This window comes from Rhineura floridana, chromosome 4, assembly GCF_030035675.1.
Source record: "Rhineura floridana isolate rRhiFlo1 chromosome 4, rRhiFlo1.hap2, whole genome shotgun sequence".
In the NCBI taxonomy this organism is placed as follows: domain Eukaryota; kingdom Metazoa; phylum Chordata; class Lepidosauria; order Squamata; family Rhineuridae; genus Rhineura; species Rhineura floridana.
This window is the reverse complement of record NC_084483.1, coordinates 190,331,350-190,353,373: the sequence shown is the minus strand read 5'-3', so window position 1 is coordinate 190,353,373 and position 22,024 is coordinate 190,331,350. Positions and strand designations below refer to the sequence as shown.

The window sequence follows — 22,024 nt, the reverse complement described above, 5'->3', positions numbered from 1 at the left end:
ATTTTTTTTCAATTTTTCTGAAAAGTTCCTTTTTTCTGGAAAAAACGGTTTGTTTTCATGGCTTCAAAATTTCTGGAAATTTTACATCTCTAGGCAGCCACCTGCCTGATTAGGAAATCCAGGTGCATCTGGAGGCAGAGAGGGGGTTTCATCAAAAGGGCTCTGCTCCTTTGCCTCATGCACCTCCCTTCCTCAAGTGCCTCCCACTCCTGGTCTGAATCAGAATACTCAAGAGGGGATCGTAACAAATTTATTTGACCTGGTCATATCAGTTTCTACCATACACCCCATCTAATAGAGCAGCTGGGGTTGGATCTCGAGGCCAAAGTCCGGGATCCCATAACCAATTTTATAGTTAGGGGGAGTGGTCAGGCTGGTACATGGTTACAGATGCTCATTTTAGGTGTTATCATTTTCTACAACAAAATGGCTCTTATTCTCAGGTACGTGTGTTTAGCATAGAGTTAGAGATGTAAAATTTCTGGAAATTTTGAAGTCATGGGAAAAAGTTTTTTTCTGTTTTGTATTTTTGTTTAGGAAAAACAAATTTTGGGTGGAAATTAAAAATACGTAATACTTTTTAAAGCACCCTTTACAGATTGAAAGTCAATTTGTTACTTTAGGCATCTGTTGAGCCCCAGCTCTCCCAGGAGGACCAGGGAGAGGAGTCGGTCGAGCCCCAGCTTCCCCAGATAGAGCAGGGGGAGGAATCAGAGGTAGATGAGGCTTTCGAGAACAATGAGGGAAGGGGTGCGGTTGACAGTCTGCCAGATCCCACAGACAGTTCTCCCGCCGAAGCAGACCTCGCTCCACCTACAGATGCCCCAAAAGAGACGTTGGGGGATGACCTGGCGCGCACACCAACTCCACCCCCCCCAGGACTCCCCGCCTGGCACTTCAAACGCTTTCCCACCTCCTGAAGCCGAGCCAGCACCTATTGAGCCTGTACTATCAGATGTGCTGGCAGAGGCTTGCCCCCCTTTGCCCACGAGACGCCGCAAGAAGTGGGACAGCAAGAAGGTGGGATTTCGAAGGAGTCAGAGATTACTAGTGAAGACCTTCCCTACTTAAGGTGGTGCCCCCGACTCAGTTGCTGAGTCAACTTTCTTCACACACTGCAGAGTATGCCTAGGTAGCTTAGTTAGGGACCGTAGTGAGTTAGCACAGCTAAGCCTATGAAGCATGCTGCCTTTGATGTAACCATTACTCTAATAAAACAGGAATTAATTCCAGTCTCGCCTCCGTCTCGTGTCTCGCACTCTGGGCAGGACAGCACCTAAAATATATTATGCATAAGTAGGTTTGCCCATAAAAGTATCATGTTTGATATATCAAAAGTACAGTTTATTTAGACAATAATTACAAATTGAATTTACCTTTTAAAGTTTTGTTACAAACCAAGGTACAAGCTGCTGAACTGGAAGGAACCTAACATCCCTTTGGTTTTGCCAGTTCATGAGGAGCAGGAAACAAAACAATAAAAACAGAAGAAACCATCAACATTATATTTATTAAATGTATATTCTGCCCTTCCTCTCAAAGGAGCTTAAGGTGGCAAGCACACAAGCAATAAGAACATAAGAAGAGCCTGCTGGGTCAGGCCAGTGGCCCATCTAGTCGAGCATCCTGTTCTCACAGTGACCAGCTAATTGCCCATGGGAAGCCTGCAAGCAGGACCTGAGCACAAGAGCACCCTCCCCTCCTGCGGTTTCCAGCAACTAGTTTTCAGAAGCACACTGCCTCAGACTATGGTGGCAGAGCACAGCCATCATGGCTAGTAGCCACTGATAGCCTTATCCTCCATGAATTTGTCTAATACTCTTTTAAACCGTCCAAGTTGGTGGCCATCATTGCCTGTTGTGGGAGCGAATTCCATAGTTTGACTATGTGCTGCGTAAAGAAATACTTTCTTTTGTTTGTCCTGAATCTTCCAATATTCAGCTTCACTGGATGTCCACAAGTTCTAGTGTTACGAGAGGAGAAAAGCTTTTCTGTATCCACTATCTCCATGCCATACATAATTTTATACACTTTCACCTCTTACTCACTTTTACATCTTTAAAACATCTTTAAAAAGTAAAACAAAAGAACATTATTATGTATTTTGAAAATTACGTCTCCTCCAGTCCTCCACAGCGTCAAGCAGACATAAAACACTCATTTTCACTGAAAGAGCAGAGAAAAAGAGGAGGTGGGTAATCCAAGACTCGACGAATTCTACTTGAAATTTAATCAGTCTCATTTTCTGAGCTGTCACTTTCAGTTTCCGCTTTTTTGTGTTGCTCTGTACTTTCGCCCACTCCCAGTCCTTTGAAGCCTAGTCAAGAAGACAGAAGCAGATTCCCTAAATATGCCTACATGAGGAAGTGCACAAGCAAAGGAGGCAACAAATCCTCCTTCCTTTCCTTGTGTCAATGGCAGTGTCTCCTAGAGACAGAAACACACCTTGCTCTCACATTTGACAATTGTAGTAACAGTGTACAACTCAGGACTTGCTTGTTCACACTGTAAAGGAAATGTAATGATCTGATACTGCACATAAAGTCTTCCTCTTACTTGGTTTTTATATCAGGAATATAGAAGCACCTGTAAGCATAGCACAGGAGTTGGGGGCAGGGAGGAAAAATGTAATACACATGGCCATCTAAAGGGAAGGGCCCTATAAGACTATTAAGGACAGGGTCTAAAATTACCTAGCTAAACTACTGATCCCATTCTTAAGAAAGTATATTCCTCCATTATCATCCAGATTAGCCAGTTCACATGCCCTTATGCTAGGGTGACCCCTCGTGGCAATTGTGCATTATAGCAGCCAAGATATGAGCCACAAAACACTGCAAATAATTAGGGTGATGTTTACTTGATCAATTAAAAACTTTTAGGTGACTAACAATATGCTCCCGATTAATCAGGTAGCAGTTTTTATATATGTTACACATATATTTAAGTGATTATTAAAACAGTGGAATATGCAAGCCTCATAAGAAGCATTCCCTTCCTCTCACTCGCATACTAAGGAATACCTCTTGTAAAAGGATGCCTCGGTGCATCATCTAAAAGCAAATGATAATGTGTGCATCATCTAAAAACAAAATAACTGTTTTACCCACATGCAAATTTAATTGACAAATTAAACAGTTAAATAAACTAACATTCCTTTGATCAAGTGGCATCCCTAGAAACAAACCAATGCTGCCTTCATACTACAGCCTGCTTCAGGCACTCATTAAGACAACACTCCAATTCATTGGGAACAATACCACAAGCCTTTCCCTCCAACAGTGATGGGGAGCCTTTCTCAGCCCAAGGGCTGCACATTCTCTCCTGGGAAATCTTCCAGGGATCGCAAGCCAATGGTGGGCGGGGCCAGAGGCAAAAGAGGGTGGAGCAATGGATGTACATTTCACCTCTGTATATTAAGGAGTTGCTACTCACATGCCACCTATCTGACACCCAAGCAAACTAGTCATCATCAGAGTTCAAGGACCCATTCCAGCCAGGCAAAAACACTCAAGGGGGGTGTGAAGCAAGGCTGGTGAGGGGTGTGGCCTGGGGACAGAGCCAAGGGCCAGATACAGAGGCCTGGAGGGCAATGTGCACATGAATGTCACGTGAGTTGGGCCCTCTGTACCAGTACCCACACAACCACTGCGTCATGTACACTGTACCTTGAGGAACCTGATTTATACAGGCCTCCACATGGAGCACCCACCGACATGTGACACAATGCTTGAGGGACTAAAAGGAACAGTTCCACCCCCAGCCCCACCATGAGAACTGGCCCTACAAACCGTGCAGCAGAATTACTATTAATATTTCTCAAAAAAACACAAATCCAGCCTTTTGCCTGAAAGGTCCCCAATTGGAGGGTTGGTGTTTTTTGTTTTCTTCGTGTTATTGTTTTGTTTATTTTGGCAGTGGGAAAGAGGAGGAAAGAGGAAAGTGGCAATCCCTGATAATTCCAGTAAAACGTTATCCAGTTAGCAGGTGATACAAAAGACCTAGAAAGACCAATAGCCTGATTCACTGCAAGGCACCTTCACATGCTCTCCATCTGCCCCCTGCCCAGATACATGTATACAAAATATTCATTTATTTGGTAACCCCAAAACAGCCCCAAAGCAGCACCCAAATTGCCTGTAAACTGGGTTTTGCAACCTACATATTCTAAGGTGTGAAACAGGAGCACAATCCACTACCACCCCACCAAATTTAGAAATGTATTTTTTCATTGATAGGCAGGCTCAAAAAAGGTTGTGCTCCTAACTTCCGTGTGCTTATTTGCAAAGGTTATTTACGATATTTATAACTGGCATATAAACCACTCGCTTGTTTTTCTTTCTAAATTAGTGCATTGAGAATACCGTGACTATTATTTAAATTTTATCCTACTTTCCCCCGAAAGAGCCAGAGAGCCAAGCACACCAGCAATTACACAATTAACACATCTAAAACAATTCCAATACAGATGCAGACCGCACGTTACCACTCAATCACGGTATGCAACTTTATTATATCTTGATGTAATTAAGATATCAAGATACAACAAAAATATTTTTAAATCTCCAGAGAGGAATTGTGACTTACTAAGGCACAAAGCAGTGGGCAATACTGAATTCTGGTCTAGAGATTCTAAACATTACTCCGAAGCCACATGAAGAAGCAAAGTACTCAAACAGGTCTGGCCATTTTCTCGCCCACTTCTTCCCTTCAAAAAGATCTTATGTGCAAGCTGCCAAAATGAAGAGTGCTGAGAAGAAATGCCATTAGATCCAGAAGTTATCAGGCTACAATGAGACTTTTATGATATGCTTCCCACCCTCTCCTAGCCTGATTACTCACCTGTTGGTCCATTTCAGGTAACGCTGCGCTAGACACATGCTCCTTCTCTTTCGATCTCAGCAAGCGGTTGAGATCTTGAACAACATCTTTTGTTGAAAAGTCATTCTTTTTCCTCTCTGTAATCAGGATCCCTCCTCTTTGAACAACCTGCACACATAAAAAAAAAATTGTGGTAACTTCTCTTCCGTTAAAACAAGGGTGGAAAACCTGCAGCCCTCAGATGTTATTGGACTCCAACTCCCATAATTCCTGGCCATTGGCCGTTGATGGGAACTGGAAGTTCCCAAACACCTGGAGGGTCACAGATTCCCCTTCTGGGGTTTGAGCCTGTGAAGCAAAGCACATTGTGATTAATACAGTCTTTTCCTCCAGTCAGTCTTTTTCAAATTGTTCTCATTTTCATGCGTTCATGTTGGCATATACATATGCTTGCTTGTATTTATTTATTTATTACATTTATACCCCACCTTTCTTTTCATGATAGAAACCCAAGCCAGCTTACATACAGTTCCCAGGCAGTCTCCCATCCAGGCACTGACCAGACCTGACCCTGCTTAGCTTCAGCAGGGAGGTGGCCTTAGGTGCCTTCAGACCATAGCCTGGGACTGCTTGTATTGATCCTTTGTATTCAAGGTCCTTATGCTGAAACATAGCCCTAAATATTTGAAAGAAAGCCATCTCCCACATCAACCTGTCCGTGTGTCCTGCAAGAGGAGGCCTGCTTCTAACCCCATCACCCAGGGGAGGTTCAGTAACACAAACCAAAGGCATATTATCCATATTTCTGTATCCCTTCATATAGTACTACCTTGCATATTTTCTATTACGCCAAGGGTTTTGAGATTTCACCTCTATATTCTTATATAAATATAGCTGGTATAGCACAGTGGGGAGAAAAGCCCGACTGGGAGTCCAGAGTCTGCGAGTTCAAATCCCCGCTCGTGTCTCCTGGGTTAGGGCCAGCTAAAGATCACCCCCACAGGGAGTGGCTCAGGGGTTACATGCCCTGCCACCTGTGCAGCCGTGGGCAAGCTGCATAGTCCCAAGGAGCCCAGTTGCCCCTCAGCTGGCAGTTGTGGACAAGGAAGGGGCTGGCTTGTGCAGCTGTGGCAAGCTGAGCAGGCCCTAGCCAACTGGGGAGGACTAGCCTCAGAGGCAGGCAATTATAAACCCCCTCTGAATACCACTTACCATGAACACCCTATTCATAGGGTCGCCATAAGTAGGGATCAACTTGAAGGCAGTCCATTTCCATTTTTCATTCTTATATAAAGTTTGTATTCTTACATGAACCTTCTAACTAAGCCAGGATGCTGATTGCAGCATGATGCTTATTATGCCTATTGTTGATATGACTGGAAGTTTCCTGCCATTAAATCCTAAACAGTGGAAATGGCAAAATATTGTTGCTCTTTGTATCAAGCTTCAAGGCATGCAAAATGAATGCTTGCTTTACAAAATTTACTAATTGGCTGAGGTCGCAATTGTAGCTAGCTGTTTATCATAACAAAGGGATAATAAAGGAATCATGAGTGTGTGGGCGTGAATGGAATTTCTTTCTAGATAACAGGCCTGGAGATGGTGGGAGAAGGACAGGAGTGTTGACAAAGGCAAAGGATGTTTAAGAACATTTGGTGTCAACTAGAAAGTAACCACGTATTAGTCTGGGCCCCTCAGGCAAGGAGAGAATGCCCCATGATCAATAGCCCTGACCGGTAGCGATAGAGGCACCAGGGGTGTGGAGGAAAGTTGTAATACTGATGTGCGGAGATGCTGCCGCATTCCTGACACACTTCCTATATTGTTGCCATTACTTGACCACGGGAAAAAGCAAGGCCCAGTACAGACATCAAAGAGCCCTCAAGGTATAAAATTCCCCCAAACCTAGAAGTAAGGTGGAGATCTACAATCACAGCTTCCATCAAGACAAGCAAGCGCATTGCTATGCTTCAGTCTCTACGACACGTTACAGCCTACCTGGCTAGGCTTGCGTGAATGTGAGTACTCATGGTTAGGGAGGGATATTGGGGAACTAACCTGCTTCCTGGGTGATTCACAAGAGCACCTTTAGCTTTGAGTTAATTGGACATTTTTCAATAAACCTTTAAAACTTATATATTGGTATATTTATTAGACACCTCAACTTTTCCTGGCTTCCGGTTTCCGGCAATGGTGGTGTTATTGTCAAGATCCCACTCCCTGTTGAGTATTTCTAATTTTATCTGGGTTTAGACAAAGACAGAACAAAACAAAACAGACATAGGAGTTTGTTTTATCTGTGGTGTTCTCCTGGTATTTTATCAGTGGAGGATGGAGTCTTTTGAAAAGGAAGAGCGTAGGCAAAGCAAGAGCCTGTGACCACCGAGAGGAGCCGATTAAGGAGAGTAAGCAGTGGGTAGGAGTGAGAAACGGAATCCTCTCTATCTCAAGCAAAGGAAACCTTCCTGTTTTGTTTTAATTATTGCTCATAAAACCTGCAGGAAGCAAATCAGAAAAATTTCAAGTATGGCTGAATAGGTTCCCTGCTCAGCAGCAGCAATTTTACCAGCTTGAGACCCTGGACATGTAAATACCCCTTAATGAGACTGGGGTGAGAGGAACTGAGAAGCAGTATTCCCCAAATAATCTCAGAAGTGGAAGGGACTCGCTATACTTTCTTCTGTCCTTGTAATATGGTCTGATATATCGACTCTCGTGATGCGAGGAGCTCCTGCAGAGATTAAGCTATTGGAGATTTCATAGAGATATAGCCTCCTCTGGGGGAAGAAATAAGAGAAGAATACAGATACCGATGCAATTACAGCAGCAGCCCATGCAGAGTTCGATAAGAATATAAAGCCACCAACATAAACAAGGAGAAGGAGAAGGAGAGAGCCAAGAGTGGAGGAGGAAGCTCCCTGGAACGCCGAGACCAATAATACAAGGCATGTCGAGGACACCGAGTTCTGTGTGCAGGGAACAGGGAATTGCCTTGTCTGCAAACCTTATCAGCTATTAAGTGAAAGACATGGCTGGAATTAGTTTCTGCTAAATGTCTACCAGGTGAAGGTTTTAAATGACTTTTTAAATACGAAACGCAGTACTATCATTTTAAATTGTTAAACTCTCTTACTGAGCAGCACAGAGCTATTTCGAGCTACTCAGAAGAAACAGGACAACTAAATGCTGTTCAGCTCTCTACCGCTGTAACGACTCACCAAGGACTCAGGGTGCTTTTCTTCTCTTTTTCTTCTCTTCTCTATTAACATCTTCATTCTCTATTTTTATTTTATTTTTCTATTTATTTTATTTATTTATGCTTCCCTATTCTTTTTGCTCTGTTGCTGGATTGTTTTGCATATTGTTCTGTTTATTAATTTCCTGAAATCCCCTGAAGCTTCCTGAAGTTCTCTATCTGCCTATTTGCTGCTCTTTGGCTTTAATTAGCTTTTGTGGTTTTAACATATGATTCTTTGCACTGCTGCTTAAGGCATTTATGAGTTAAATGCTCTATATGGTTGCCCTTGTATTCTGCTAATACTGAGGTACAGCTCAGTAGAGCTATCTGCTTGTTCAGACTTCCCCTGAGAGGGCTACCCAAACATTTCTATACCTAATATTGTTATTCCCCTCCCATCAATCTAATTTACTGTGGCACAATTGTCCTTACTAGAGGAGGATATAAACAACTGGGTTTGGTCCCAGTGACGGAAGATGTTAAGTCCTTTGCTAAAGCCCACAACCATCTCAAAATTACAGACTTTTTCTGTACTAACTCAGAAGAAAGTGCTCAGGTAATGGTAACTGATGAAATACCTGATGAAGAGATATTAGACTGGTCTGTGGGCCCCCAATGTATAATGAAAACTATGGATTGGGAAATCCAGGAGGAAGGCAGGTGTAGCTTGGCTGCAGAATTAGATCCTGCTGATGCTCCTACAATACTCAGACAGCAGGATAGCTGGCATGAATCATTACAAGGGAGCTTTAAGAACCCTAAAATGCCAATTTCTCCCGGAGGCTCTATGAGGGAAGATTGTGTCCCGCCTCCTTTACAGCCAAGCACTCTTCTACCTCCCCCTGGTGATAAGAACACTGTCTCCCATACGGTAACAAATCTGTTTATTAACCAACTTGAGCTGATTAGGAGTCTGTTTGTGAGGTGGACAGAAGATATAACTCAGATTAAGAGTTTTCTTTCAGAGTGTAAGGGGCTCTTGACCACCCTAACAGATCTAATACTAGATCAACTGGGGGGGGGGGGGAGGCCAGCCAACTTCAACTTCATTAGAAATTAAGGACTTGATGCCAAAGCTCAAGACAGATCATTGTGTCAGAACTGCAAGTGAGCCCTCTTCTCAAGCAATTCAACATGGCAAGAATAGTAAAAATCTTAGTAGCAGGAAGTGCGGTAAAGATATCACAGGTACGGCCAGTAGGAAAAAATATTAAGGCCCTCATGAGTCTTAAAAAGAAAACCAAAAATATAAAAACTACAGCCAGCACTAACAACTGCTCTAAAATGAATTTTAATAAATTATTTAAGCTATTGGAAGCAGAGGGTAAGAGGTAGAGAGTCCCTGACCCTGAGAGGCAAGATAAAGTGAACAAGGATACACACAAAAGGGCATGCCTGACTCAGCAGTTAAAAAAATCTCTCCCAACATGATATTGCAGTTGAGCTTGGTGAAATACAAGATTCCTGGTCAATCTCCCAACTTCCAAACAAGATAACATCGCTTACTAGGGAATACATGGAGCAAGAGTGTTCAGAGAATCCTACTCTGACAAACAAAAAATGGCACTTACAGCTAATGAAACAGAATCTGGTTTTTATCAACTACCCAAAACCAGCTGGCTGGTTGGCGCAACAGGACTGCAAAGCACATTTGGTGCAGTTTATATCAGCTTCCCTTGCATTCTCCCTAGACCCAAAATCTATTCGGAAGATGAATGAATGAACTGCCTTCAAGTCGATCCTGACTTATGGCGACCCTATGAATAGGGTTTTCATGGTAAGTGGTATTCAGAGGTGATTTACCATTGCCTTCCTCTTTGGCTGAGAGGCAGTGACTGGCCCAAGGTCACCCAGTGAGCTTCATGGCTATGTGGGGATTTGAACCCTGGTCTCCCAGGTCGTAGTCCAACATTCAAACCACTACACCACACTCGAGAGGGGAGCAGACATCTTTCCTTTGTCTCTCCCTCTCAACCAGCATGAGAGCTGCACTGGGACCAGTGCAGGCTGCTCCAACATAGCTAGTTAGCTAGATATAGAACTCTTTCCTATCAAGCACGTACTTCCAGAATAAAGTAGTTCTTTCTTATTTTACAGCTTAAAGTCTCTGTCTGACTAATTTACAGGGAAGGTAGAATCTTAGCAAAGATTCAGCTGATAAAATATACTCTGCCAAAGAAATCTTTAAAAGACAAGGTGTGGATGTTAGGAGACATTTTAGGACAACTCCCCTGTCACATCTCTGGGAACCTTAAGGGAGATGAAGAGACGTCCCTTTACCTCAATGTATAAGGAGCTACCGACTGGGAAGCTAACTGAGCTAGGTGAGACCAATGACTCTACTTCTACTCCGTCCCACCATTTAGGCGAAGTAACCCCAGTTTCAGGAAGTCTCAGGGGTACAAACAGTGCTGGGAAGGTCCCAGAGAGTAATGATAGTTTCACTACTGGAAACTTTGCACCAGAAGAACAAATGTTAATTAGAAGCTTTGGCGCCCTCCCTGAGCAGGAACAGCAGGAGATCTTGTTGTGACTCTCCTCTTTAAAAGAACTACAGTGGGGCCCCGCTTTACAGCACTTCACTTTACAGCGTTCCGCTAATACAGCGGTTGTGAATTATAGAAAGGTGAATTTCTTTCTTCCCAAGCTTTTAATAAGGCTAAACAGATTATCATTACCCGGCTTCAGGACATTGACACACAAGCTACGATTCAAGCAGCAGCAAAAGTCTGCGCCCCTATCCATCATAATCTGAGTTTCCATCATTTAAAGTATGCTCCCTATCTGGAGGCTCTTACGAACCCCAAATATCGTTTGGCCTACTCTAAGGCACGCTTTAACTGTCTAGAGTCGGCTCTTCTGGAGGGTAGATTTCAGGGTGTTCCTCTGGAGCAACGTCTATGTCCGTGCAGTGAAGGATATGTAGAGACGCTTACCCATGTTCTTTTCGTTTGTCCACTATATTCCATGGAAAGGAACCAACTTATTTTACCTTTTATCCAAGAGTACCCTAATTCTGTAGAGCACTGGACGTCTAAGCTTTTGTCTGGTAATAACAGCTTACATCTGATATCTGTCGCTAAGTTTTTATACATATGCCAGTGTAAACGTTCTGTATTTGGTCATCATCACTCTCCTTAATTGTTATGTAATAGTATTTTAGTAGTTTTAGTGTATAATTTTAGTAGTTTTAGTCCAAATTGATACAAGTGTCTAGATTTGTTTGTATCTGTTCTATTTTACCTTTTTTGACGGGTCATTGACCGTAATAAAATCTGACTGACTGAATTGTAGAAAGGCCCCGCTTTAAAGCGCTTGTTCCACTTTTACGGCAGTTTTTTGCTGCCGGGCGCCATTTTGGTCAATGTAAGTCAATGGGATCTGCTTTACAGCGGCGGTCCGGAACGTAACCCGCTGTATGAGCGGGGCCCTACTGTACTCCTAAATATGTGCAATCAGGACACTGAGCCCAATCTAATCAATACCTGCCCGCCTATTTCCAACACTGAAAACGGAGGAAAAACCACTCCAGCTTGGAAAAGATCTGTACAGATCTCAGTGAGCCCCCTAAAGACCTCCAACCAGACAACAGATTGCAACATACCTCAGGGAAAGCCCTCAATAAATAAGTTACAACATTTTAATACAAAGGGGTGGCTGGTTTTAAGCCCTGAAATTGTGATATTGCAATCATCTAAACTGTCTCACAATAGCACTACCTTTAAGCCTGGAGATTTAGAGATCCCCCCCCAAGTCACCAACATTTACCAAAGGTGACAGTGAATGGAAAAAAATTGCCTCTGCAGATTACAAAAACTCAGATGCCAAAAGCATCGATTGGATAGCTCTGCAATACTTGGAACCACATGAGAGTGGTTCACAAGATTCCAATAACATTGCACATAAACCTTCCTCTATAACACCTACCCCCTGTGCACCATCTTCCAACTGCTGTGTCTTGGGGAATTTTGGAGGCAGCCTGGACACAATTGCAGAGCTAGACTGACCACGACAGGGGAGTGGTAGCACTCCCTTAAAACTTCTTTCTTGGAATATTGCTGGGTGGAAATCTAAGTGCAGGGATTCAAATTTATTATTTATTATTTATTTAAAATATTTATACCCCGCCCTTTTTCCAAAGAACCCAGGGCGGCTTACAAAAATAATCATGAAGAGTTAAAACAGTAAATATACAGAATTAAAATAGTTAAAATGACTTAAATCAAATACAAGGTAAGAGTTAATTACCAATTCAATTAAAAGCCCGTCTGAATAGGATCGTCTTCACCTTAGCACGGAAGGAAAGAAGTGAGGAAGCTAATCATACTTCACTGGGGAGGGAATTCCACAATCTGGGGGCAGCCAGCGAAAAAGCCATATTTTGTGTCTTTACAAGAGAAACTTGTGAAAAAGAAGGAGTAGAAAGTAAGGCCTCACCGGATGATCTCAGAGTCCGGGCAGGATCATAGGGGGAGATACGATCTAACAGATAACCTGGACCTAACCCGTATAAAGCTTTATAGGTCAAAACCAACACTTTGAATTGTGCCCGGAAACATATTGGCAGCCAGTGGAGCTGGTACAACAAAGGGGTTGTGTGTTCCCTGAGCCCAGCTCCAGTTAACATTCTGGCTGCAGCTCTTTGTACCAATTTAAGTTTCCGAGCAGTCTTCAAAGGCAGCCCTTGTCCTTGCTTATTTGGACAAATTTGATATAATCCTGCTCCAAGAGACATGGTGTCGTGACCACATATACGTCAATGTGTTTGTGACCTTTTGTATGCCAGCACTCTCCAACAAGGGTAAGGGTAGGGCCAGCAGGGCTGTGGAGTCGGAGTTGTGGAGTCAGAAGCAATTTTGGGTGGAGTCAGAAGAAATGTACCGACTCCGACTTCAAAATAAATTTTGATTGACAAATTTTTTAAAATATAAATTCAAAATGTCAAAGAAGCTTCCCATGAAGTCAGCTGTAATTGAGCCTTTCACCATAACTCAAGATGGAAAACATTTTGTGTGTCAGTGTATGACACAGGACTCAGATGAAGACAAATGCTGCGATGCCAAGATCAGCGCATATTCACGCAGCGATAAAAATGCTCCTATGAGAGCTTCCAATTTAAAAAGACATTTACAGCCCTTTCCAGGGCTGTGGAGTTGGAAGCAATTTTGGGTGGAGTCGGAGTCAGACAGTAGAAAAATAGAGGAGTCTGAGTCGAAGGTTTGGCGTACCGACTCCACAGCCCTGAGGGCCAGTCAGGGACTATATATCTTGGTCTCCTCTTCTCTTGATGCCAAGATAATTGAGCTCCCTAATTGTGATTCCTCTCTGTTGGCATTGATTTTGGAGTTGAGAACCGCTCAGCTGACCCTGCTTTTACTCAATGTCTATTTCCCCCAGTGGCCCGTAGGGTGGATGCTATGCTAAATTGGATCAAAGCCAAATGTTACTATGCACACTGGACGGTCAAATTTTCTTATGCATTCCCTATCATCGCAGGAGATTTTAATGCAAGAACCGGAACCTATCTGGTGGAGGTTTCCACCTCAGGTGTCCATCCTTCTGTAAGTAAGGACCAACTTAAGGCCAGATTATGTCACTCAAAAGATACCTTTCTAAATCCTGCAGGGGTAGGCTTGCTTCAGTGAGCTTCAAAAACTGATTTGTGCATTCTAAATGGCTCTAGTGCTGGTGATGATTGGGGGGAGTTCACTTATGTTTCTTCTAGGGGATCGAGTGTGGTTGATTATATTCTTATCCATAAGTTCCTGAAAACTCTGGGCTATAATTTTAGAGTAGCAGATTGCTCCGACAGCGACCATCTGCCGTTGGAATTATCTCTTGCTATACCAGGCTTGCTAGAGCTAAATATGCCACATCATTTACCTTCCAGCTCACCCATCATGGTCAGCTCAAAAAAGATCATATGGTCTAATAAAGCAGGGCAGGCCTTCAATACCTTTGTTCATCTTCCTCATATAATAAATGCTTTAGAACAAATAACAGTAGATAGCTCTCCAAAGAAGGGTATAGTGGCTTTTGAGGAGGTGATGCAGAATATGTATTTCACTCTCCAAACTTCAACTGGCACTACAAAACAACTGACAGACAGAACAAATAAGTGGTTTGATAGGGAATGTGTTAATCTTAGGAAAAGAATTTACTCTGCTTACTGCTTTTACCGTGCAAATAATGAACGCCAACTCCCGCATTCTTATTATGCATTAAGGAAAGAATACAAGAAGCTTTTATATTGGGAAAAAAGTGAGGCAATCAGAGACTCATGGCAAATGCTAATTGCAGCATCTGTCACTCGTAGCTCTAAATCCTTTTGGAAGCTTGTTTCTGGTGCTCTAAGTGACATCAACGGAAATCATTGTCATATCCCAGCAAATGCCTGGGAAGACTATTTTCATGCAGTTTTTCACAATCCAAATATATCTAATTCTAATCCTTTGCCTTATTTGCACTCTGATACCCCCGACTGGCCTCCTGTTGATACTAATATTATCAAGGAACTATTACTCCAGCTAAAGCCAGGTAAGGCTTCTGGAGCAGATGGCATCCCCTCCGAGTTGCTGAAAAGCAACATCAGTTGGTGGGTCCCATTGTTGGCCTCCCTTTTTACTTTAATAAATAAATCTGGCATAATTCCCATAGCCTGGCTGAAAGCTTTTATTGTTCCTATCTATAAGAAAGGACCTAAAGATAATCCAAGTAACTACCGACCCATCAGTTTATTATCAATAGTAGGAAAGGTGTACGCCAACTTTCTAGGCCTTAAACTGAAAACGTGGATAAGTGACAATTACATCTTGGTGGGAGAGCAGATAGGATTTAAAGCTGGATGCTCTACCCTTGACCACTGTTTAGTACTGGCCCACCTAGTGCATAAACACTCAGTCTAAACCAAGAGGAGGTAAACTTTTCACAGCATTTATAGACCTAAAATCTGCCTCTGATTCCATCTCTTGTGACCGTCTGTGGAGTAAACTGGAACAGCTCTCCATTGAGAAAAGGTTACTGTTCCTGATCTGCAATCTGTATCAAAACACCTCTGTTCAGGTACGTTGCAGTAATCGAGGTCACTTTTCCAAGGAGATCACCTCCTCAAGTGGTGTAAGACAAGGGTGTGTCCTTGCCCCTACCTTATTTAACTGATCTCCCCTCTGTATTGGGGACAACTCAATCCCATCCACCTAAGATTGCGTATATAAAGGTATTTATCCTGCTGTATGCAGATGATGCAGTTTTAATTTCCCAAACTCGGCTGGGTCTTAAGAGATTATTGAGTGGCTTCGTGGAATACTGTAAAGAAAACTTTCTCACAATTAACTATTCCAAAACCAAAGTAGTAGTATTTTCTAAGAGGAAGGTTAGATACCCTTGGTTTATAGGGAACGACAGAATTGACAAGGTCGACTCCTATAAATACCTCAGTATCTGGTTCCACGAAGCAGTAAGCTAGAGAACCCAAGAAAAATATGTCAAGGCCAAAGCCGAGAAAAACATGGGCGCATTGACCAGCTTCTTTTATATAAAGGGCGGGAAATTCTTGCCAGCTGCCATCCATGTTTTCAGAACCAAGATTGTCCCTTCAATTCTTTACGGGACACCAATCTGGTTTCCATACTTCAAGGGTTCACTTGAAGGAATTCAATCATTTTTCCTTAGGTCCACCTTTGGTGTCCCAAGATGTGTCTCTGGATCTACCCTCAATTGGAAGGTTGGCCTCAACTCTCTGAAATGCTCAGCTTGGATTGGTGTTATCCAATATTGGCTTCGCTGCTCCCTTGTATGCACCCACAGCCCTTTTACATCCCTGGTAATGAGAGACTCTGTTGAGCCATTTTGGACAAAGGTGGTAGTGAAAAAAGTTATGGCAGTAAGCCTCTCTCCCTCCGACTTGCTCTCTATGGAGCTTGGAAGCGCCAAGGCGATTGTTAAACAGAGGCTAGTGGACATTGACACCCAAGAGCTCTCGGCAGCTGCCCCTGGTCCCTGCTCCCCCCAGTCATTGGGCCTATCAGGTCTTCCTTGTAAGGATGGCATGCCCTATCTATTGCTGGTTATCCGTTCCCAAGTATAGGAGGGCATTCTCATTGGCCCGATTCAGTGCTTTACCTTCTAAACTCTTGGAGAGTAGATATAACAAAATCCCAAGCAACAACAGATACTGTCCCTGCGATAACAACGAAGTGGAGTCTATCTTACATGTTCTGTTCAATTGTAGATACTATGAAGGGGCCAGAAAAGATCTAACACACCCAATTACGCAGTCCTTCCCAGGCCGCCCCCTTGAATCTCTTCTGACTGTTCTACTCCAGGGTTCTGATAAGGCAATCACTGTGCAAGTGGCAAAATTCTTGAATCTGGCCATTTTAACCAGACCCTGTAAGATCGTGAATGGCAATTAACTTAATTGGACTGTTCTCTGCTTGTTACAGTTTCTGCTATCGAGCAGTTTTATTTTTTAATATTTAATACTATGCTCTGTATTGGTGGTCGGTTGACTGTAAATAAAGATTGTTGTTGTTATTAGACACCTCCCTGCAAAGGTCCCACACCCTAGACCAGCCTTTCCCAACCAGTGTGCCTCCAGATGTTGTTGGACCACAATTCCCATCTTTCCTGACCATTGGCAATGCTGGCTGAGGCTGATGGGAGTTGTGCTCCAACAACATCTGGAGGCCCACTAGTTGGGAAAGGCTGATCCAGACTGATCACCAATCATTGGTAATTTGATAATTCTCATGTCATTGGGGGGTGAGCATGTGTGAGAGGGTCTTCCCTGTGGCAGCCCCACACCTATGGAATGACTTTCCTTCTGATGTGCATCATGCACCAACATTATTGCCATTTCATCAATGGGAGGATCCACAGCTTTGATGAGGTCTTTGGGAGGAGGGAGGCTAATGTTTGAAGCTGTACTGTTTGAATTATTTGTTTACCTGCTTCCACAGAGAATGTTAATGAAGGGTTTAGGCACTGTTTTTTGTTTTATATATACAGGTTTTTAAAAATATTGTTAATTATTGTTTTAATGTTCTGTATATTTCTGTCCTGGAACTACCACATAAAGGATGGGTTATAAGCACATAAGCACACCAAATTAATAAACAACAAGGAATAAAAAGGGAGGCAAATATGTACTTGGTGGTTATTTGCTGGTATTTTTTACCTGATTATTTTATCTGATTTTATTGCTGCTGTTATTTCAGTATTCTCAATGCTATTTTTCTGTAATCTTATTATATTGTAAGCAGCCTCAGGAGCATAACTTTGCCATCAATTCTTATCTTGAAAGTTGGTTTCAAATTGTGTTATATACTGTATATAAAAATAGATGACGAAGCTATCATTTGGAGGGAACCAACAATCTGATGGCAAAATCTGGTCAAGAGGGCCTGAATTTATTATTATTAATTGTTAAACACATAAATAAATGTATTATACCATAAAAACAAAAAACAACCACCCCCACCATAACAGGCACAGGAAGTTTTGGCAGCAGATGAATAACAATCAATATCATCTCAACACCGCAGACCCTTCATGGAAGCATAAGAACTGCTACCCTACTGATTCTTCATGAACTCCTGTCTACTACCACATTGACCCAAATGTCATGCAAGATCTGAGAGAAAGAGGAACCTCCACATAGGCCAGCCTCAAGCATCTCAGCCAAACCACAGCCCGGCTCTTGGGAATGTGCCTTGGGCTTCCTCAAGTGCACTTCCTCCTCCTTTTTCTTCAGGCACTTCAATTTCCTGCCTCACTTCCTGATCCTCAGTAACTATACTGCTGGTGTGGAGAACCTTGGGCCCTCCAGATGTTGCTGAACTACGGCTCCTATCACCCCAGTCATTAGCCATGCTTGCTGAAGGCTGCTGGGAAACACACTTCAGCAACATCTGGAGGGCTGAAGGTTCCCCATGTCTGCTATAGTGTCTTGTTGTATCATCATCAAATTTATTTCCTGCTCTTCACCAGTAGATCCCAGGGCAGGTCACAATGATCTGCAGTTCTTACATGCCTGCATGCCTCCGACTGCTATGCAAGAAGAAAAAGCAGGATTTCTCTCCTACTGCATGCCTCTATGTGTCAGGCAAGACCCCTCTCCTCCCTTGAACGCTTCACGCTTGCCAGAGGGCAAGAAACAGAGTGAGACAGCCATGTTTCCTGTGAGTGAAGAGGGCCACCTTTTCCTCCAGCTAGCATAAAGGGCCTTGAAGAGTCTGGGGATTTGTTGCCCCTGTCCCTCCAGCTGTATCTGAGTAAAGAAGTGCAGGAACTTCTCCAGCCATTTCCCAACCTTCAGCGTGCTTCCACACAAGTCAGACCAGACCCAACCACATCGAGGCTATCAATGGATACCAGCCCAAGAGCGATGTTCTACCTGCATTGTCGCTGCTTCTGAATACCAGTTGCTGGGAATTGCAGGTGGGGAAAACGTTGTTGCGCTTGCAGGCTTCCCATAGGCATCTGGATAGCCACTGTGAGAACAGGAAGGTGGACTAGATGGGCCTTCAGTCTTACCCAGCAGGCTGTCCGTATGTTCTTACCACCTCTCTCCCAAGCTTTCTGTGCTTGCCAGGCTTGGGAAAGACGTGGAGTGTGGTCACTAGCGCAGCAGTTTAAAGAAGGTTAAAAAAAAAGCAGGGGGAAAAAAGACTCCTATTTTTTCCTTCGGTTCTCTGCATCTGCAGAACAAATTAAGATAAACTTGAAGCCAGAACCCTGGCCACTTCTGGAAGCCCTCAACCAACGTAAGAGGGGTGGGAGGTGGAACTGGCAGAAGGAGAGACCAAGGCTTGGCTGGTAAGCCCAGCTGATATTTGTAGACACCTGGCAGGAACCACAGCTAGCCTGATCCAAACATAACGCGTCCCAGGAAGCAAAAGAGGGAATCTGTGTGGATGAAGGGAGGAGTGTATGACCCCAAGGGTCATACCATAGTTTGAGCATGACATTTGAGAGCAGTCACAATAAGAGTACTTGCCCAGCAAAACTTATGGGCCTGGGACAGAAGGCAGCAACTGGAAGTAGCAGTATCAACCACCTCCTCCACCCCAGTAACTCAACTAAAATGAGCCAATTGCTGCTTAAGCCAATTAAAGCTTGCAGGCCTGTTCAAAAGTATTATTCAATCAGAGTTGCTCTCTCCCAATTTTAAGTTTATGTAAAGTCTACAGCCCACAGACTGTAGAGAGGACAAAATGTCCATGGCTTACCTGTCTCAGTTTGTCCATATCCCCAGTAGCCTCTCCCACAGGTAGCAGACATTCTTTGGGTCCCATCTGAACCAGCAGGGATTCAAGGTTTGAAAACTGGTCATTATCTGGAAACTCACACACTTCCAGCTTCCTCACTAAAGAATCCACAAACCCAACTCCGACAACTTTTTGCCCATCAGCTGAGGACAGCCTAATGCCCACAACACCAACAGTAGATGACATATTGTGGTTACCAAAGAGAATGTCCTCAAACTGGGAAAGGTTCCCTGGTGAGCCCTATTTGAGAAAGAGAAATCATAGGTTGAGATCTAGTTTTGATTAACAAAGCGAACTTAAAATACACACGTAACAAACTGTCACAACAGTTTCTTCACTTAAGCCATGTTGTTTTACATATTACAATATATTTTATTTAACAAAATTCATATACCACTTGATTGTAACAAAACCTCTAAGCTGTTTCCAAGAAACATTAAAATTATCAATAAACACAGTTAAAAACAAGTAATTAAAAACATTTAAAAGCTGCAAACAGGGATCAGCCACACTCAGGAAAACCAGCTAGTTTTGTATATACACAGAACGTTTTTTGTATAGAGGACAATTTAAACATGTGAGCCCACACACACATATAGCCCTGCAGACACAGGTGTACCACCTCGTTAAGATCCTAACCTTTTATACATCCAAAATAACCACTCAGCCTTCAATAGGACTATTGCCTTGAAAACTGATGCTGACTCCTGAAAACATTTGTTTGCCTAGCCCTGTGAGGCACCTCCAATTGCTAAAGAATAGAATCCATCATCCTAATGGATGGCAGAGAGGTACTGGAACACGCATCTGAATGATTCATAAAGCCTAACGATTGTATTCAAGTCTTAGAGTAAACCCACTGAAATTAATGATCCCGAGTTAGTCATGTTTATTAACTTCAATGAGTCTACTCAGAGTAGGACTAGCATTGAATACCACCCACTATGTTACATGGAAAGCATGCACAGATCTGCAATCACAGCAGTTCATATTTTATTCACTCCAATGATTTATCATGACATGAAGACGTACCTTATAGGCCAAATACCACTCGCCCTCCTTGGTGGATTTATTTCCTGCCTTATTCTTGTATACCTCAGCTCTGTACTGACGAACCAAAAGCAGATCCCTCAAATAAGATTCGAAGTTCGTCTTGCTAAGCGCAACACTCTCTAGCTTCCGTGTTCCTAAGGGATGAAAAAGCAGCATAAGTCAGGTGGCTGACATACTACAAACAGAAGGAATGATCCAATCACGTGAAGCACATCGATTTTGATGGGAAGGTTAAACAGGTGCACAAATGGCTCCTGTTGAAAACAAATGTGTTTAAATTGGGGTAGATTACTGTGATGATAGTACCTACACTTGCTGTGGCAAGCCATTTTCAAAAAGATTAATTGGCCTAGAAAGTAAACATGGCAGAGCAATAGACAAACAAGAATTCACAGGAAGTATGCCTGTCCTATTGCATATAGACAATACTGGTTCCATACAGAATCAAGAGTGGAATTTGGATCAGCAAGTTGAGCATTTTAAAATACTTCCAACAGTCAATTTGTCTTCAAAATGCTCAGATACAGTAACTACTGAATCAGAGAAAAAGTAATCAAAACAAGTAACAGTTCAGTTCATTATTTGAATCACTGATGGAAACAAGTTAATGAATAATCTTATAGCCCCATCTTAAGCATATTCATTTAGAAGAGAGTCCCAGCATGTTCAATAAGGATGACTCTCAGGCAAGTATACACAGAGCTGCCGCCCAAGTTAAGTCTATTCCCCCCCTTCACACACACATATATTAGTTACATCCATTTTTCCTCCAAAGAGCATAGCAGTGTGTACATGGTTTTTATATCTGTTTTGTAGGTTAAGCACAGAAAGAGCCTAGCATAAGGTCTCCCAATGAGCTTCATGACCATGTGGGGAATCTCTTGCTCTGGTCTTCTACCCACTGCAGCACATTATGTCTTGATTCCACTGATAAAAGTATGAACAGACATTTGCTGTCTTGAGCTTGATTTTGACACCTTAGATTTTATCTATGTAAAGCATCATTCTATACCTTATTTTTTATAAAGTCGCTGGCATCATTTGAACTCTTAGCAAAACACTAGAAGTTTCTAATCACTCTAATTTGTGCTTTTCCGTATTGTCAGGGGTCTGTTGACATCAACTCCAGGAAATGGAGTTTTAGACCCTTCGGAGGCCCACTGTGAATTGTTTGCAAGACACTTTGAGGGTAAAATTGCTCGCCTCCATAGCAGTCTTGATGCCCCCTCCACATCGACTGTAGTCCCCAATGAGGTGTCCAGTGCAACGTCTGCTGCAACTGCTTGGGAACGGTTTCAGTTGATGCGGCCTGATGTACACAAGGTGCTTGCGATGATGTGGCCAGCAACATGTCCTCTCAACCCTTGCTCTTCTTGGTTTATTAAAGCTTGCGGAGGGTGTTTGACCGAGTGGATCCAGGGTGTGGTCAATGCATCATTGTGGGAGGGAGTGGTTCCAGCTGCCTTGAAAGAGGCAGTGATCCAACACTCCTCAAAAAGCCCACCCTGGACCCATTGGTTTGTGACAACTACCGACCGGTTGCAAATACCCCCTTTTTAGGGAAGGTGATTGAGAGGGTTGTGGCACAGCACTTGCAAGTACTCTTAGTTGAAACAGATTATCTTGACCCATCCCAGTCTGG

At 43.0% G+C, this 22,024-nt stretch overlaps 1 protein-coding gene across 4 annotated transcripts in view; it reads right to left on the bottom strand.

Moving 5' to 3' along the window:
• Positions 1 to 22,024, bottom strand: part of MSH2 (mutS homolog 2) — a 105,396-nt gene that overhangs the window by 77,268 nt on the left and 6,104 nt on the right. For 3 of the 4 annotated variants that reach the window (XM_061625640.1, XM_061625641.1, XM_061625642.1), the window contains exons 2-4: positions 20,362 to 20,516; positions 19,291 to 19,569; positions 4,843 to 4,989 (exon numbers count right to left, since the gene is read on the bottom strand). In XM_061625640.1, the coding sequence (XP_061481624.1) occupies positions 4,843 to 4,989; positions 19,291 to 19,569; positions 20,362 to 20,516 (581 nt within the window). Of the gene's footprint in view, positions 1 to 4,842; positions 4,990 to 8,637; positions 8,738 to 19,290; positions 19,570 to 20,361; positions 20,517 to 22,024 lie in introns of those variants that run through there. The other variant, XM_061625643.1, reaches the window with a different exon arrangement.